This window comes from Hippoglossus hippoglossus, chromosome 4 (assembly GCF_009819705.1).
Source record: "Hippoglossus hippoglossus isolate fHipHip1 chromosome 4, fHipHip1.pri, whole genome shotgun sequence".
NCBI lineage: Eukaryota > Metazoa > Chordata > Actinopteri > Pleuronectiformes > Pleuronectidae > Hippoglossus > Hippoglossus hippoglossus.
In genome coordinates, this window is record NC_047154.1 from 4921030 (window position 1) to 4937119 (window position 16090).

A 16090-nucleotide genomic window follows, 5' to 3' on the forward strand; every position below is an offset into this window, starting at 1 on the left:
CAGAACTATACAGTGGCAGCCATCAGAGATGCTGGTTTGCTTGTGGTTATGTTAAGGATCTTTTGATGTTTGAACCCAGTCATCAGCATCACATGTATGTAAATATATGGCATCTTTCATGTGCTGTGGAATGCCACGTGCAATGTAAAACTAATTTAAAACATGTAAACAGAAAAGTGGACTATTTTGGTCAGTGAGTTCTTTTTTTGAGAAAAGCATCAAAGTATTTGCTCATCGCGCTGTTAAACACGTTTAATTCCTCATTTTCTCCTCTCTGTAATCTGACTGGTGTTGGACCGTAGGCTGACTCCTTCCCTCCTGCTTCCCCTTGTTCTCCATCATGCTACAGTTAATCTTCTGTTGCCTGACCAGGGCCTCTCTTGTGGTTTGCCTGAAACCTCATTTGGTCATATGGAGAAATCTCTTAATGTTTGACAACTATGCATGTGGAGCTAAAAGTATGTGTGGACAGAAACTTTCATGATGCAGTTGTAGGGGAAAAAAACATTGGAAGGAGATGAAGCTGGTGTCAACATCACAGCGCTGATAAGCTGCTGGGGAGTCATTCTGCAGTTTTATGAAACAACACAAGGTTTACTTGTGTATTTAAACAAGTTGGTACCGAACAGTTCTTGATATAACAGCTGAATAGACAATGAATAATTATGTATGCTCACTTAGTGTAAAATGGTTGAGTGTTGAATGAATTTGTCAAACCAAAAATTTGATTAATTTGACATGCATCAAAGCACCACATGTTAAAGCCTTTGAAAGAATTGTTCGATTTGATTTGTTTGTGTTTGTGACCAAACAGGAGATTTTCAAAACCCGACTGTGCACATGCTCTAAACATATATGCCTACAACTTCCTGTTGACTAAAAAAGGAATGTAATCCTCTGGAAATGTTTTCCAAACCACAAAGAGCTTGTGTCTGTTAACGTTTTCAGGGAGTTTTGTGGAGGATCTTGTATTTACCATGTAGGAGTATCCAGAGAACCACACATGGCTCACTTAGAAAATGTCCATGGTAGTAGCCATGTTATGTTTTGCCATATTTAGAGTTGCCCAGCTTTTCATTTGTTAAAGCTGTTTTCAGACATGACCTATAGGTAAAATCTCTAGAATTGGCTAAAGAGTTTACCCGTAGTTTCCCTTTCACACATGCACAACACAGCGGGAGGTTCTGTGCACAGTCGCGTTCACAACAGCATCAAATCCTCTGCATTATTCAGGCGAGAGGTGGAGCAGCTGGGTGCAGCAGACAGAGGCAGGAAGTGACGTATTGACTCCACTGACGAGATCATGTGACCATGTTTACAGCACCCTGACAACGTCTTCTAGGTGTCTTCTACGTGTATAATGCCGCTTTTTCACCGGGAGATATTGGTTTCCTTTTAGTTTTTTCCACTTTTGCTTCTGTCGCATTTTAGAAGGGTCATCAACCCCCCCACTGGCTAACGGTGAATCCGTCTGTGTTCACACATCAACTTCTCCTGGATTTCTACTGACATTATATTAGGAGGACAGGCAGAGAAAGTCCGCAGAAACTACGGAGCGCCTCACTTGGACATTTGTGTTCACACATGCACATCTTCAGGAGTAATTATGGAGGAACTGTCCAGAGTCCAGTGCATGTCTGAAAGCAGCCAAAGATAGCAACTGCAAGAAATATTAAAGTTAATAGTTTCAGTTCTTAGAATTCTGATAGATAACATGATATCTAGATAGGTTTTTTTTCAATAGAGAAGGTGCCACATTCTAGCAGGGTTTGATTGTAGTCTTGTACCCTGTCCACACTGATGCAGATGTTTTGCAAAATGAACTTGTTCCTCAGTGTTTGAGCCTTTTGTCAACACGCAAACAGCGTTTGAAGTCACGAAAAACAGAGATTTTTATACACGCCATTCAAAGACGTCTGGCGTGCTCAATAATATTTGGACCACAGGGTTCTTCACTGGTATTTCATGGATCGTTGATGTAGACTTTATTGTTACTGGCCTGGCATGTTAGTTTGATCGCTTGTAGTCATTGTTGTGTTCTCGGAGGTATTTTGTAAAACTGAGGTTGTTTAGGTGAGATTCACTTGAGATGACTCTAAATGGGTGTCACTGTAAACCATGCCAGTGAGTCAGCGTGCACACAACGTGTCATAGTAGGAAAAGCACAGGAGCAAATGATACAATTTCAGATGGCCTGTTTGGGTTTAACTGCTTCAGTTTGAGGGTCCTGGTGTAGAGCCTTTTACACAACAGACATGCTGAGTTGTTCTGGTAAGAGATGCAAAGGTATAGCTAATAACATTCACAATGGCTGCGTTCCATCAAGTGTCCCAGAAAGCCGTGTCACTCAGCAAGCACGCACAACGTTATCAATTACACCTAAACTCCAGACCTGTGCTTTTCCTGGTATGACACGTTAAAGTGGCCACACTGGCTCATTGTCACACTGTCATGGCTTTGTGGGAAACTTGAATAGAACAGAGGCATCATTCGCTTTTATTAGTGAAACATCTACTCCGATGAGTAAAACAAAACATTCTGGCCTTTCTAACAAACAATTAATCATGATTTTAAACTATGCTAATTGAAGAGATGGATTTTCACATCTCAATAGCCATGAATTAAGTTTGCCATTTGCTACTGTCACAGGAATTTGTTATTAATGAAATTCTTTATCGGTGTGATCACCTCACGTCGCAGCTCATTACTGGTTAACCTAGTTTAATTGGTTTAAATGACTGACAGCTGGCACACGGTGACCAGTAGCTGGAACCTTCCCGTGAAACCATGAAGCCATATCAAATCATTGTTTTAAGCTCCTCACCTTAAAAGCACCCGTGGGATCTGGAAACGTGACATGTTGCCAGTGTGCAGAGCTGTCAGCAGGATCGTCTCATCAGGGAACATTTAGGAAACAACAACATTATCTATCAACACAAACATACATGTTTGACCTGTGCATGTCATGATTCTGTTTTTGAAATTATACAGAGTCAAATTTACTAGTAATGTTATGTCCATACTGCTATATTCTGTGTTAAATGTCTCAGATGAGAAATGCAGTCCTGGAGTATGATAAGAGCAGTATAATATAGTTGTATAATCCCACACATGCAGGTTAGTGGAGCTGAAGCCTGTTCTGTCAGTTTTGTGAATAACCATAAGAAATATTCCATAAACATTTTTAACCCTTAAAACCATTTAAAATCCTCTCAAAGCTCTATTCTGACCATGGTGAAGTTTCTTAAACATCCACTGTATCCATATCCTACAATGGAGAGGATTTCTGTTGAATCCAATTTTTAACTATACTGTAATAAAATTGTATGAGCCTATAAAGCATAGAGACATTACAGGGATAGGAAAAACAGATCACCAAGTGATGTAGTGGTGCTGTGTGCTCAGTGGCAGATGGACATTCAGGTATCTTCAACATTCTTTCGTTTAATAACTTTACCAAACTACCTGACTCTCGAGGGGTTGGTGAGGAACAGGAAAACATCGTGCCTGAAGTGAGGCAGAGTTTTACATAAAGCCATAGGCAGCAATTCCTATATATAGCAGGGGTCCAATTGTTGTGGTTTGAACCAAGACCCAGAGAGAAAGACTGGCTGTGATGGGTCAAAAGCAGCCAAAGCCACATTTGATCCTTTGTGAAGCAAACTCACTGACCCGAAGTCAGTTCAGATATATATATATATATATATATCTGGACTCAACGTTAGTTCAGGTTAACACGAAGAGTTGGTGAATCAGATCTTCAAAGTTAAAAAGTACAATTTCAATGTTTTCCCGAGGATCTTTTTCAGCAGCAGTGCTGTAGTTTGTGCATCCATGGGCGTACAACAACAGCCCCATGTTTATGTGCGTTGCTGGGAGAATAGCTTAAATAGCTTATTACAGATTGTGTTATTAATTTTCATCTTGACATGTGTTAACGTATGGGGAGCTTTTCACACCCTGGAGGCTCAGTTGGCTGTCATGGGTAAAGTAAGACATTTCAACACTGAAAGTTACTTTGACTCATCTGAACATTCAAGTATAATTTAACTAACTAGAAAAGCTCACAGGAAAAAGTTGCACAGTTGTCTAAGTTTGTACCTTTGGCATCCTGATCAGAATACAAAATAAAAGCATTTTTGGTTTGTTTGTGTACATTTGTGAAGGCAACATTAAAGAAATTAGCTCGCACCATTTTAAGAAATTCATTACATTACAAAATTACACCTTGTTTAAGCCCTATGAGACAAATTGTGATTTGTGAATATGGGCTATACAAATATAATTTGATTTATTGATGACATTTTTAAGCTTAGGCCTCAGAATTAACTCCTAAGTGACTTTTGTTTGCAGATTATTTTTGTTCTTGCTATATAATTTTTTTAGGTTGTACGAATCACACTTAGGGCTTCATGATTAATCGTATAAAAGCTGTGTTTTATCTTATTCCTAAGTGACAACGATTCTTCCACATTTCATTAGGGACATTAGCTGCATTAACCAAGCACTGGAAAATACATCCAGTACTGGAAAACAGAGTGAGTGAGAGAGACAGTATGAGGGAGAGGTTGTGTGAGGACAAAATGAATCCAGAAGAAAACCCTGCTGATGGGGGCAAGAACAAGATGTATTAACATATTTTGTCAAGAATTGTATTTATATTTTTAAATTATATTTACCACTCGTATCATCTTAAGCACAGAAAAATACTTTTTTCCAAGGTTGTGTACACTGTAAAATAAAATAAGTTGGCTATGCTTAAAAAAAAGTAAGCAAACTCGTTGCCTCATAAAAAACAATTGAGTGTGCAGTGCTTAAATTAATAAGTGCATCTAACAAACCTTTTAAAGTTTATTTAACTTAATAGCCATGCCTAAAGAGTAAAATGAGTTTTGGACAAGGGAATAAATGAAATCACATTAACCTTTATCTGTCTCTCAATATTAAGTAGGTATGCACTTGTTACCTGTTGCTACAGACTGAACCTATAAAGCCAACTCAAGATTCTGACTGGCAATTCTATTAAACTCAGCAAATACCTGAAAAGATGGAGGGGAAGCAGGAAGAAGGAGAGCAGATACATGTAGTAGACTATAATTCAATTCATAGCAGTTGCGCAAATTGCCAAAATAGCTTAGCATATAAAGCCCAGGTGAATAATACTACTACTTTTACCATTAATACTGTTTTCAAACAAATCTCAGAAGAGAGAAAATCCTGAGAGAATTGTGATCTTAATTTTAAGAAAGAGAATCATGACTCAACTTATATACAGAAACTCTGAGGCCTGATTAAACATCAGATGGTGTGAAACAGTTGTAACCAGAGAATTTCTTGCAGTTTTCCTTTAAGAATGTCTCAAATCTCTATCTAATAGTTCGAGATAATTAATTATTATCTTAATTTATCCACCAGGTACCATATGTTCAATAGGATGTTTATTTTAACTCCAGATCTACGTTTTTATCAAAGAGGCAGAAATGTATTAACATTTTGTGATAATTATTATTTGCTCAGAAACGGCGTCGCAGTGTTCACTGAACACCAGGGCAGACGTTCATGAAGCTCATGATTTACAGACTTCAATAGTTTTGTCTTTCCATTTTTTGGTACACTTACCAATCATGTGATCATTTTAAAGATGAGGGATGAAGTAAAAAAATGTTTCTGTACATGTAATGCTTCTTTGCTGTCTCCTATAATAATTACCTTTTTTAAGGCCAGTTTTCCATGGTAGAATCACCAGTGGTCTCGATCTCCAACACTTGACTCTGAGGAATTTTTCTTGGTGGAAAGTACGCACAGAGAAAGTCTGTTTTGGGAGACATGTTTTGTGCAGCTGCCGCTGGTGGCGGATTTTGATGAGACAAATTCCGCCTGGGATTACAACTCCCTCACATGCTGAAATCGCCAGGAAAACTGACATTTTCTGTTTTGTTTTATTGTGACTTCCATTTGGGGGGGAAATCTAGCAACAAGGGTCCCCCCGCCACCCTGCTCAGTCATCAGAGTATGGCTTAATTCATCGGGGACAAGCTTGCAAAAATTAAAAATAACCAGGTCTCATGAAAATGTGAGCAAGTGTGTTAAAGCGTCAACGTATTGTGAAGAGCCAAGTGCATTTCGGATCGCTAGACTTCCTCCCCTCCTCCAAAGAGCTGAAAGGCGAAGCAGGGGCTTTGAAAAAGAGTGTGCGAACAGTGAGGAGTGATTGGCAGCACTATTCATTTCCTTCATGCCACTCTCCAAGGATCCTGTGTTTGAATAGGGGAGCCCCTGCTTTCACATCTTTTGTCCGAGCTGCTTCACTCAAAGGAGATTCTGTAAAGCAACAGCCCATTTTATAAGTTGTTTCCCTTCTGTTAAACTGGAATCATAAATATACTATCTTGTGTTCATTTGACAGTAAATGTCACAAGGTTTTGAGCTGTTATACTAATTTAATTTTGTTGTTACGTTGTGGACATGAGGAAACATTAGAAGCAACAGATGCTAAAATCAAAAGTTTTCCAAGGCTTCCCCTTTCTGTAGCATTTCTAAGATGGGAGCTATATTATGCTCGTACATACACGTCCTTAAACTAAAAAAAATAGATTTGACCTTGTGCACACAGCCCAGACTTTCAAACTGCTGCGTTACTCCCAGAGCTGCCGATGTAAAACAGCATCGAAAAATAGATAAGTAAAGTCGTGTGTGTCAGACCTCTTACATGACCCTTTAGTCGCCTTGAGATGAAAATCATTCTGCCGCTAACAGCTAATCATTTTTTCACTAAACCATTCGTTGAGTAAACGTCTGAGTCTCTTTGAGCAACAAATAAGCATCAATGAGGTGCCTATAATGAGACGGCAGCAGACGGCCTCCCTCAGATTCCTTTCCCTGCCTTCATCCTCGTCTGCCCTTGAGGCACTCCACAGAATAAAAGAGGGAAGCTGATGTATGGTTTCTTTGAAGCGATTCAAAGGAAACCACAGAGATTGTGTGTGTTTTTGCTCCAGTTGTAAGATACTTTTAAATGTGACTATTTTTACATGTCCTGCCGCAGAACGATAAAAGCTTAGCTGATGTTTTGGTCCGTATGTTCAATTGTGATTTTCAGAGAACATCCTCTCTTTGTACTCTACATCATCATATTGTGCATTACTTTTCATTTTACACTTTGATCATGTTTTTTTTTTATTGCTGGAAGTAATTAAAAAAGGTGTATTACAGCACTAAGGTGTTGCACTTTAGTTACCTGGGTCATCACCAGACAGGCCTTGCATGAGAATAGCAGTTTAATCCAGATATGTGCAGCAGCCAGAAGGCTGCTGTTGATTTTCAGGAAGATAGAGGGATGAAAGACACTTCAAACCACTGATCTACTCAGTTTTTAGACCTGCCATCCTGAGGGGGAAAAAAAGAAGCCCAGCATCGCTGAAGTGCCCTCCTTCTCTGCCAGCTAACTGTGAGCTGGGATGGCCTGTCAGGTGATTTCTTGCTGAAATTGTTCACCCAATGCCTCGTGTTAGAGAGGATGTTATTCTAGCGAAGGGCGGCTGTGAAAGGGTTCAGAGGCTAAATTAAATTTATTACTATATAACACAATGTTTTTCACTCAAAACGGTACATTTTGAACACAAGCTGGTGTCGGTTTGAAAATGTCTTTTCATTAAGATTAAATATAATACTATAAAAGTGCTGCTGATATACTATTAGCTGAAATAACAAGGGAAATCACAAGCTCTGAATTAGAGACAGCTTAGAATAACTAGCAAGCAGCATGTACAGTGTTCCTATTCTGAATTTCAACACCAGTCAATTGTACAAAAATTTCCATGTCAAAGTTTCCTATTTGCACATAAGTATTCAGTCATATGTTTTGATTTAATCTCATTGCTGATGGAAATAATTTGTGTGTCTGAGTGTGTGGTTACTGCCTTACATAGTTAATATTTTTTATATATGATTTTTTTTTCCTTCGGGTGAATTTTATTATCTAATTCCAGTTAATGTGAGCAACGTGACCAAGCTGCAAAACAAGTTTGAATGCCTTTGCTCAACTGCTCTGAATCAGTTACTATGTACCATCACAACTGTAAACTGCGTCCATAACAAAGTTTCGGTTTTCAACCCAGTGCAAGCTCTACATGTCCTGGACATGATGCTATGGCCGATTTAAATATATAGGTTAATCATTTACTACGAGAGCCCTTCATCAGAGAGTTTGCTTCATTCTTCCTGCATCAATTCATATTCAAATTTTATATTACACAAAGATTTCTAAATCTTCCATACCATGAAAGAGCCTGCTTGGTGAAGACTGGAGCAATACAAATCACGTTAGATTTCCACCTTGGCTTCTTTTTACTTGTCAGCTGACAGACTGAAGTGCTCATCAGTCCACAGACATTTTGGCATGAAGCTATTTTATGTGAACTCTTTTTCAATCACAGACCATAACCGAGTCTCCAGTTTGTTGTTTTTCCATTGTGTTTGACCTTGAGGTCCATCATACATTACCCCCTCTCCTGCCTCATTCATGTCTGTGGATTCGTGTGGAGTTTCCAGTTGATAGAGTTTCACACAGGCCCTCATTTTCTCCTTCCTTGGTTAATGTGACCAGTATCTTCCCAATGAGAAGCTGGGGGGGGTGTTTATCTCCTGAGCGCTCAGGGATGGAGGCTTTGGGAGGTAAAGTGTCGTCTGTGAACACAAGAGGGTCTTTGTTATATCCGTCCTGGCCCTTGCCACCTGGCCACTGCCACCTTTTGTTATCCTCTTTCAAAGTCTGCATGGCGATCCACAGCTTGAAAGAGTACTCGCCTTAAAATTTTGTAGAGCCAAAAATGTAAAGACAAACTTATTATGTCTGATTTGTTGCTGTAGTTATTGCTGTTATTTGTCTGTCTATCCTTCCCATTCTTGCCAATGTGATATCTCGGGTAGCTGTGAGGGGATTTCGTCATATTTTGCACAAATGAACTGATTGCATATGTTTGTTGTCAAGGTCAATGACTTTAAAAAACATGTTTCTGGCCATAGCTCAAGAATTATTGTTCTTATTAAAGCAAATGTATAATTGGATATAATTATGAAGTGATGACATTTTATAACCAAAAGGTCAAAGATCATTTCTGGCCATGGTTTGTCACAATATCTCAGGAACAGGAGAGGAAACTCTGACTATATTTCCTGAAACTCTGACCTGTTGGTGGTGGCACACAACTGCAAGGCAGTAGTTCTTGTTTGTTGTTGTTTTGAATTCTGTAGATGTAGGAAGTGGCCATGACTGACTGAGATTGTGTCCAAAATACCTCACTCATTCACACCTCCCTACTCATGTAGAAGACCCTACAGTGAGCTTCTCTCAGGGTTTTTCCTGCATAGAGAATTGCTAGTAGGCAGCCGTCAAAATTCTAGTACTTATTATCAGGGAAAACATTATCACAGCAGTATCATTACAGGCTCGTCTGGTCTGTCCCTTGTTCTTCTTTCAATCAGCTTGAGCGGAATACAACAACCATTGTACTACTTGAGGGATACAATGAGGCTGCAACATAAGGTAAAAAAATGATGTCTAAACATTTATATTATTTCAAAATAGCAAACTTAATATAGTGGACTAAATAGTGAGTTTTTCATTCTGTAAAAAGGTTAATCCAATAAAGAATACATTTCACATTGAGTCTCTGACTAAGAAAAATATGAGGAGGAGAAGTGAGTTTGCAATCCTCCTTCCTCTCCTGCAGTTGAAAGACGTATTATTGTGCCCTTGAGCAAGGTACTTCCAGTGGAGCTGCTCAGTGGCCAGCAGCAGAGTGTGCTGGGCAGGTCTGAGGTGTATTGTGTTGGTACTTTAGAAATGTCAGTCGGATGTTGAGTTGAAAGAGTATGTGATTAGTACAGTGTAAGATCCTGGTCAAACAGATCTGCCGCAAATCTTACAAAATAGTTGAATCGAATCATTTATGGATTTAAGCTTTCAAAGGGCTTCATAGCTGTACATCACAATTCATTGAACTATTATACACTGCTAAAAAAAAAATTAAGGGAACACTTAATCGTCACAGTAAAACACCAAATCAGTTAAACTTCATGGATATCAATGTGTTCATTTAGGAAGCACAAGTGATTGTGAAGCAACGTCACCTGCTTTGGTGCAAATGAAAGTGACAACAGGTGCAATGGAGGTGGGAAAGCAAGACAACCCTCCAAAAAGGGAATGGTTTTGCATGTGGTAGCCACAGACAGTTGCTCTCTCTTATCCATCCTGACTGATTCTTCTCTAGTTTTGTGTTCTGCTAGTGTCCTTGTCACTACTGGAAGCATGAGGCTGTACCTTCAGCCCAATCAGGTTGCACAGGTAGTCCAGCTCCTCCAGGATGGCACATCCATACATGCGGTCACAAGAAGGTTGCTGTGTCTCCCAGCATAGTCTGCTACTGGTGTGCATGTTACTGACCCAATCTGACCCAATCAGAAACAGACTCCATGAGGGTGGCATGAGGGCCCGACGTCCTCGATTTGGCATTTGCCAGAAAACAGCAGAATTGGCAGGTCTGCCACTGGCGCCCCATTCTCTTCACAGATTAGAGCAGGTTCACACTGAGCACATGTGACAGGCGTGAAAGAGTCTGGAAACGCTGTGGTGAATGTTATGCTGCCTGTAACATCATCCAGCATGACCCGGTGGGTCACTGATGGTCTGGGGAGGCATATCCTTGGAGGGTCGCACATACCTCTATGTAATGGCCAGTGGTACCCTGACTGCTGTTAGGCACCGGGATGAAATCCTCAGAGCGATTGTCAGACGTTACGCTGGTGTAGTGGGCCCTGGGTTCCTCCTGGTGCAGTGGGCCCTGGGTTCCTCCTGGTGCAGTGGGCCCTGGGTTCCTCCTGGTGCAGTGGGCCCTGGGTTCCTCCTGGTGCAGGGGGCCCTGGGTTCCTCCTGGTGCAGTGGGCCCTGGGTTCCTCCTGGTGCAGGGGGCCCTGGGTTCCTCCTGGTGCAGGACAATGCCCGGCCTTATGTGGCCAGAGTGTGTAGGCAGTTCCTGGATGATGAAGGTGTTGATGCTGATGAGCTCACTGATTCCCTGATCCAGGTCTAGGAGGAGATCCACCAGGACACCATCCGCCAACTCATCAGGAGCATGCCCGGACATTGTCTGGAGTGCATACAGGCACACGAAGGCCATACACACTGAGTCACATTATGAGTTGCCGTGATGAAATTCATGCAAGTTGGATCAGTCTGTGATTTCAATTTTTATTAATTGGATTTTCGGTATGGTTTTTACTACAGCCCTCAATGGGTTGTTTATTTTGGTTTCTATTGTCCTTTGTTTGGTCATTTTGTTCTCAAAAAATTATACAATGTACATCAGTCAAGATTTTGATTTTGCAAAGCACTTTAATTAATGATTGATTTAATCATCAATAAATCTGCAAATTATTTTCTTGATTACTCTCAATATAAATAGAGAAAAGCAGAATCCTTACAAGTGAGAAACAAGAGAAACTATTTAAAAGATCTTAAAAATAGTTGCTTATTTGTCTGTTCTACTTTCTACAATATTACATGAGTAATCAGTGTATATTACTACATTATGAGTTCTTGGGGGGAATTCAGGCCCTATTTTGAGAAATCCCGTGTATTCCTACTATATTTAAGTATAGTAGAAATATCATAGTGCATGGAAAGCCACAGATGTTATTTGTTTGAAGTCCAAGAAAACGCCAACTATGTCCTGTGTAACATAAACTAGGACTGTGACTGTCTCCAGTTTTAGGGCCCTAGCTGTGATTTTGAATTTGCAGCAGTGCAGCAGGGTCACATTGCTCGTGTATGATGATGGATTTCACCATATTTTATGGGTTTATATATAAACAGTGTCGCATCATGTCACTGTGTATGATAAACGAACTGTAGCACTGATTTTAACGAAGAGTTTTTACCTTCCAATGTTACTGCGGTCCAAACCATGCACCAGTATGTAACCTACTTTAATTTAAACATAGTTATACATGTCAGTATGTGCTTAATGGCTGATGAGCAAATTGACATTTTATTTAGGCTAATACAAAAAAAAAAGTTTTCTCTGAGGTAGAATACCATATAATATTTGGTTTAATATTTGTATCAATGTTAAGCAGTTATATACATATAGATAATGTATATTATTTAGGTGTGATTTTCCAACAGAATTTGGTGTGATCTTTTTTATATAGCATAAACAGTTTGTTTATTTAAGATTTATTTTTAAAGATGGATGACGCAGTACAGTTGCCATTTGTTATTTCCTTGTGCTCAAGTGAGCTCGAGTGTTTCTGGTAATATAGTGTATTCTGACCTGACTATTGTTAATCACTTGACACCAACAGAGAGGGATGGAAATGTCCAGCAGGAAATAATCCCTCAAAACAAAATAAGCTGCCAAATAAAGTTGGAAATCAGAATGTTATTTTCCATTTGCATTAAAGAAGTCTGTTTGCATTAGAAACATCTGTAGTAGCAAACAGTGTACATGATGGCGCTGGAGACTCTTTACATGTATCTATACGAGAGTCGTGTTTACAGGAGCACCTTCTAGTGACACCGCCGTCCCATTCCAGAGAGCGGTGAGTGTGAGTCAGGGATTAAACTGCAGCGAATGGTTGGACTTCCTTGACTTCAGGAACCACTTATTCCCCGTCTTCAGTCTGTGTACACTGACAGACTTCTGTTGCCATTCCTTCACATCCCTGTTTTGAAGTTGTTGTAGTTTGGGTGGGTGGTTGTGGAGCTGTGGGAGGAACAACTTTAGACTCACCGGTCCTATTTGGGCTGTGTTGAGACTAAGGAGTCACACAGAGTTGAAGATGAGAAAGGTCATTATTACAGGACTACACTGAGATTGTATTCATACCTGTCTAAACATGCCTTTCAGACAGTTCACAATAAAAAATAAAAAAAAAGCTCTGTAATTTCGCTCAATATAAAGCATTGCAGCAACAAAACAAACACTGTGATTTTACATCGAAGACAAGTTCACAAACTGGAAGTGATTATTTACCCATCATGGGGCAGACTGTCTGTGTCTATGTCTCAGTCCGATATGGTGAAATAAAATAATTAAATTATCGAAATGATCTCCGGCGATTTTGACCTCCGGTTTGACACAGATGCCAACCACTGCCGTAGTTTATCTGAGGACGTAGAAGAAGACAGTCCACTGACTGTTAGCATGCTGCCCCACCCACACTGACTGCTACAGAGCGCTTATCGCCAGTTTATTCCATTTTTGTTAATATTGAATGTATTGCGTCAAATCACACTGAACCAGTGTGGAATTAGTCAGTAGATTTTGAACTTGAATATCTTTATGGTTTTAATAGAATAAGACATTCAAAATGTCAAACCATTAAAAAAATATCTTTTCCAGGGTTTTCTTTGTGTTTCTGGAGGTCTCGTGCTGAAGTGGCCTGGGGCCGTCTTTTTGAGCAAATCTTCTATGACAGCTGTAATTATTTTTGACAGATTTTCTCCCTGATTACTAATTTCTGCCGTGAAGACTTCAGAGGGTGTCAAAGAGTAATTTTCACTGATCATTTATTTATTTCCTCTGTGGTTGTTGAACATGTTGACACCAGCCTTCAGACACTCCTGTAGGTTAAACTGGGCTAACAAAACACTTTTAGGCTGATTAAGTCTGAAAGACTGTTTAGTCTGACATGAAAATACTTGATGTATGTAAGGTAATAAGGCTACAAATAACCCACAATGCAACACTTTGTAAAAGACTGTAGTTGCACTGTTAACTGCTCCATTCAAAAATAATTTCTGTTGTAATGACATATATTTGTTTAGTCCTGAAGTACAAGCCCAGTGCAGTATCCTTTGTCTCCAGAGCGGTACAGATCTCTTAGCTTTGTTTTTCTTTATTAAAAAAAATCCAAGATACACCAAAGTTGTGCAATGATGAGGGAAACCCTGTTTGTGATTGTATGAACAAACAATAATCAATTAATTGGGAAAGGGTCAGATTATCAAATAATTGCGTTACATTAAAATAAATCAGTTTGACTGTGAATCTGATTCATGGTCAATTTCTTTCTAGCTTTTGCTGAGATTTTCAAACCAACCTCATGTTCTTCAGCGAATTGTCACCTGCTGACATTGGTAAGGCTTTTTCAGACATGAACTCCGGAGGATGTCCACAAATTTGGGTCTGGACTTTCCTCGGAGGTTGCCTTTCACATGTGAACAATGCAGCAGGAGATTCTCCGCTCACAGACATTCAAAACAACAAAAAATGTTCAGGTGAGGGTGGTGTAGCAGGCAGAGGACCTAAAGTATTAATTTGGCTGCGGAGATCATGTGTTTTTGTTTACAACACATTGACACCAGCGTCGGCCGTTATCACCAAAAGCTCTATTGACTTCTTTGTCTGTCTTCTTTTTTGTTTTGTTTTTCTGTTTTGCGTCTTGTCGTGTGTTAGAAATGTCATCAAATCTCACTAAGTTTTGTTTAACTTCTGATGACAAATAAGCAAACTCCAGGGGGCTGTCAGTTACACTTAAATATTGAAATAATATAAACTTTAAAAATTCCAGTAAATTTATCTTGAGTTCAGTTTTCTTTGGTCAAACTACTATATCTAAGGTTCATCAATCAAAATTTAATTTACATAGAGATTTCCAACAGATGTTGTAGTGAAAATGTAAAAGGAACACACTCCTAACTAATGTAAATGAAAGCCAGCAATCGTACTCTTTGTACTTGGTTAAATACCAGTTTAAGAAACACCCCTTCTCTGTCTGAACTGGCAAATGGCTGCAAATGTTTTTAATTGAGCCAATGTGAGAAAGGTCTAAGAGCGTGAGCTCTGAGACGGCCCGGGGGCATTGGGGGAGCCTGGGCACATTCTTCCCCTCTCTTTAAACTAGATACTCAGACTGATAGACAGACACCACTTTGCCAGACAGACACTTTCAAGAACTGATCGCACGGCCCCAGGCCAGATTTGGGGATTTCACCAGAAACGCATTAGACTTCTGTGACTTGTTGATGCAGCAGGAGCCCCAGTGAAAAAAATTATTCAGATTTCATTTTGTTTTGGTGAATGATAAAGAAATACACACACTAACGATCTGCCCAGCTTTCTGACGTTCCAGCGCCTGATAGACTGAATGGTTGAGCAGTTTGTGGATGTCACATGTAAGGCCACATTTTTTATCCGAGGCTTTCCTCTCCCTTCCTCTAAAATCTACCCCTGCCCAATTTTGTTTCCTGCACAGACAATTGCGGCCATATTTTGGATGTTGTCTCACTTGAAGTTTTTGAAGTTTTGCACTTGGGCACTAAGAGTTCTGAAGTACTAACAGATGTGGTTAGTCCATCTCCCTTATTGAGGGGAAACTCGCCATTATCCAAGCTGGCAGCTAAAGTGGATGTTTTACCATTTTTCTCAGACTTTGTCTTTGTGTGCATGTCTATTTGTTGTAAAGTAAAGTCTTTCATGTCTAGTGACCTTAACACTTTCTCACCAGCTGCCCTTTTATGTCCTCACACAGGTTTAGATGCAGAGCTTTACTATGTGCGAGATGATGTGGTGAATCACTATGCACTCTCCTTCACTCTGCCTGTGCCCAGTGAGACCAACAGCCTTCACTTCACATGGCATTCCAAGACAAAAGTAAGTATCGGTAGTGTCAGGAATGATCTATTAATCACTTCAGTACATTGACACACATTTAAGACAACTTATATGTGCTTTAGCAACTTTGGCTTGTCACTGTTTGTTCGTAGGTCGACTACCGGCTTGGCTTCGTCGTGGAGAACCCTGTTGCCATGAACCAACCAAGAAGCAACATCTCCATTCAGGGGGAGGTTCCCCACGTTCCCTCTGGTTGGTCACATGCTCTCATGAACTCATAGTGCTCAATATGCTTCTAGTTTTTAGACTTTTTCAAATTATCTCATTAAATATGCAGTTTTGACTTGTGTTAGGATGCAAAAAAAAGAAACTGATTAAGCAAGCTACAACAATACACATGTTTAGTAGTGAGCTTTGGTTGGTAGATCTACTCACTATAGAACATCACTGGTGAAACATATAGAGCTCAACAG

General features: G+C 39.8%; 1 protein-coding gene across 3 annotated transcripts in view; it reads left to right on the plus strand.

Annotated features, from left to right (window-relative positions):
- ryk (receptor like tyrosine kinase) overlaps nucleotides 1-16090 on the plus strand; it is a 44828-nt gene that overhangs the window by 1938 nt on the left and 26800 nt on the right. For all 3 annotated transcript variants that reach the window (XM_034583304.1, XM_034583303.1, XM_034583305.1), the window contains exons 2-3: nucleotides 15535-15656; nucleotides 15770-15869. In XM_034583304.1, coding sequence (XP_034439195.1) covers nucleotides 15535-15656; nucleotides 15770-15869 — 222 coding nt within the window. The remainder of the gene's footprint in view (nucleotides 1-15534; nucleotides 15657-15769; nucleotides 15870-16090) is intronic.